This window comes from Loa loa (genome assembly GCF_000183805.2).
Source record: "Loa loa unplaced genomic scaffold supercont3.337, whole genome shotgun sequence".
In the NCBI taxonomy this organism is placed as follows: domain Eukaryota; kingdom Metazoa; phylum Nematoda; class Chromadorea; order Rhabditida; family Onchocercidae; genus Loa; species Loa loa.
In genome coordinates, this window is record NW_018108517.1 from 2,391 (window position 1) to 6,285 (window position 3,895).

Here is a 3,895-nt window from a genome sequence, read left to right on the forward strand (position 1 = left end):
AATATATAAACATAATGATGATAATAAGTTGTGGATTTGAAATTTTAAAATGATAAAAACCAATTAATAGTTATGCATTTCAAATTTTGGAAATCATTCATCCTTCTTATCTACAATTACAATTTTTGTTAATCTGTTGAAATGATGCTTCAATTGTTTATCTTATGTACCTGGAAGGTAAAATAATTACTAAATTCTTTCGCATCTTTTGAAATTTAACAATAAAAAGTAAAAAGTTAATCCTGCTGAATACAGTATCTAAAAGGAATGATATGATAAGATTAGATTACTTTTTGATACATTATTTAAACTAATAATATTATAAAGTTATTTAAGTTAAAAATATAAAGAAGCTGTAATTAAGCAGAAAATATTGTTGCCCAATTATTTCATATAATAATCTCACCAGGTTTTATTATTACTTTCTATGATAATTTATACAAATAAGATACATTATCAATAAAGACTTAATTATTTAAAAAATTAATTAAATCATTAAAAATGAATTTGGATTAATTTTTGGACAAACTAATTCCTATTGATAGTTATCATATTTCCTCCTCCTTCTCCTCTTCTTCGTCGTTTATTCAAATATTTTATCATAATAAAATATGATAGGATAGAGATTGTGTCATCATTTAATGAAAATTGAAAATATCAATTAGTTCAAACAACTAACGGATATTGAAAAAAAAATGATGTGAGGGAAATTCATTAAATTAATAGAATTCGAAAATTCATTAATATTCATTCTTTCCTGAAAACATACAATTTTCATTTATTAATTGAAATATGATAAATATGAAATAGTATATGCTATGTATTCTTGTTGTTATTGATTAGTTAGTTAAACTTTAATTTTCATCTTTAAATATTCCAATTTTTAAATCGATTATTTTACTGTTTTCCTTTTTTCATTTTTCAGTAATATTAAATTGCACGAAAAAATTCTTAATATTTTTTTTTATCCATTTTAATGATATAACCCTGATGAATATCATATTTAAAAATATTCAAATAATTTCTCATTTTACTTCTTCAACTTTTAAGTATAACTATAAGTCACAAATGAATTTTCAATTAATTATGCAAATTGCATAAAATATTTTATGATTCAAATGTTCAACCTATTCAACTTATCTTTTACATCTTCCCAACTTTTTATCACTTATCATTTGTTAATTGTTAATAATTTGTCTGGAAAAACTCGACAACATTTTATCACCTAAATTATCTTTTCTCTTTTTTTTTTTTGATTATTGATGAGAATATTTATTAAGAAACTTGAATGAAGATAATCTCATATCTTCTCAGTTTCACAAAATTCAATCATATTATTTAAAAATATTTTAATGAATTGGCAAGAAAAGAGAATATTAGAGGAAGATGCATTATAAGGAGAGACTAGAAAGATAATTAGGCATTAATTAATTACCTTTGAATGAACAAAGACGATTTCGAAGTCCACTAAATTACGCATATCATGCAATTTATGGATTTTAAAGATAAGACCAGAAGGGAGAAAGGAAAGATTGAAGAACGTATCATTTATGAATACAACATGTGAAGAATAGTTTTAGAGGAACATTGCAAAAATAACAAATAAAGAAATTAATTTCAAAAAATCGGAATTCTAAAACTTGAATATTAAAATAATTATGGCTTACTAATTTAGTTTAATAATGTTGCTTTGTAATATTACTCGTTTGATTCTATGGAAATAAATAATAAAAAAAAATTCTAAAGTTAAACAGGTAACGCCGAACTGAACCGGAAATGGAAGATACAGGTGGAAGAAAAAAGAGGAGAGTGTTCCTGATTTTCCTGATTGGATTTTTTTTTTTTTAGAAATCAGGATTGATGGGAAGCTGAACTAAGTAAATGATGATTTTTACGCATCAACGATACCATCAATTACTGTCCGATGATGAACGATTTATTTCAAGTGTTACGAAGCCTCATCATATATTATGATATGTTCTAGAACAGAAATTTTAAAACCCAAATAAATTAAACGGTTTTATGTTTTTTTTTTTTGATTCAGTATGCAATTTCAAACATATTTATTAGCAATAAAACTGATAACGGATATAAAATACGAATTAAAATACAAATGGTGCTTTATGAAGATTTCCTGAACAATTCAAGAAGCTAAAACACTCAAGCATCATATATATATATATATATAACATTTCATATGCTAAATTACCATGTGCCTAAAATCGGTATGTCGTACTAAATCTTGTCAATATTCTTGAGAATTTAACGTAATTGAATTTTGATCCAACGAGCTGCCATCACCCATATCAGTGTAAATGCCGGGAAAATCGGCCAGTAACAACAAGTCAGAAAGCCAGTAATTGGCTCCAACTGATGTTCTTTTTATTGCTGAAAATAAAATAAATTTTTGGAGATTTTCCGTGATAAAAATTACTGCTTCACTTTTCTTTTCTTTTCTTCATGAAGATTAGATGGAAATATGGTGCCAACCCTAAATTATAGAAATTCTATAATTGTATGTCATTAAAGCAGTTCCAACTATCAATCCTTAAGTAATGATTATTGCCATCCAATTTCCCATTATTCCAGTAAGACCAAATTTTATTTTTCAGAAGAAGGAAGTTATTCAACGAATTATTCACCTTAATTTTCTTAAATTTAAATAAATAAAATTAGGAAACACTACACCAATATTAAATCCGAAAATTCGGTAATACAAAACAACATTATGAAATTTAAATTTAAAAAGATTATAAATAGGGTGGTCATGATAATGTATTTTTACTGCTGATATGGTCGAACTTCCGGTGACATCATATTATTTGGGAAATTCATAATCTATTTGTATGTATTGCTTATAATAAATAAAACGGATAATAAATAACGCCATTTAAATACAAAGAAAACGTGATAGAATCAAATTAAAGAAATATCTGAGAATTTAGATGATCAATTACTTAATTACGATAGCGGAGGTGGGATTAATTACTTAATTACGGTAATAGAAGTAAGAAACATTTGTAAGCTTCCAAATAAATAGATATATTCTTACCATTGCAAAACAAATCCACATTACTGTGAAAATCATTGAAAACTTGAAACAATTTCAGTATATTGAATGATTCTGCGTTGCAACGACGATATTTGGTAATTAATATCAAACATTCATCCAGCACATTCCACAGTTGCACATGTTTCCGACCCAAAAGACAATGACGGTATAATTTTTTCACAAATTGCCTAAAAATTTACATGTAAATGTGCCATGATGAAAATACGACACAGATTTAAGTCCAATTCCTATCGAAATACTTTCTGTGCTACTGTCTCGAGTCGATGTGTATGACTCAAGCCCTACATTAAGACTTAAGATACTTTAAAAATAGTCTGAAAGTATCGAAAATTCTGAGTTGTTTTATAAATTTTCAATCCGTAAGTAATCATTTTGATGAATCATTTTAGTTGAACGAAAAAGTAAGTCACATGAAATACACTTACCTATGGAGTTGGGAAGCTTCTCCAATTGTCTTTATCCCATCCAAATTTTTCTTAATATCGGATGTTTAGTATATAAATATGCACTATTCACAGCTAACAATTCATTTCTTTCATTTTTCAAATGAACCGACAATGCAAAGGCATGTTCTCGATACGTCACGCTAATTGCAGTAAATAAATTTAAAGACATCAAATAAAACCTGATATTCGTTCACTATTATACGTCCTATCTGTTCATGGAAAAAACAACGCACTGCTCGAACAAAATTCCACATTCGCATTTGCATCAGGGCAATACTATAAATATAAGCTTTCTGGACCATCATTTTCTGCAAAGGCATTTGCTCTTTCATCTTAATGAAAAGATAGATGGTTTTCATGAAAGGTATAAAAATGA

General features: G+C 26.6%; 1 protein-coding gene across 1 annotated transcript; it reads right to left on the bottom strand.

Annotated features, from left to right (window-relative positions):
• Positions 1–3,052: 3,052 nt before the first annotated feature.
• On the bottom strand, positions 3,053–3,851 carry LOAG_13362 (hypothetical protein; the record flags this gene model as incomplete). The annotated part of the gene is made up of 3 exons (XM_003148871.2): positions 3,053–3,240; positions 3,499–3,548; positions 3,699–3,851. Coding segments are annotated over 3 exons (390 nt in total), but the record flags the coding sequence as incomplete, so codon positions are not given.
• Between the last annotated feature and the right edge of the window lie 44 nt (positions 3,852–3,895).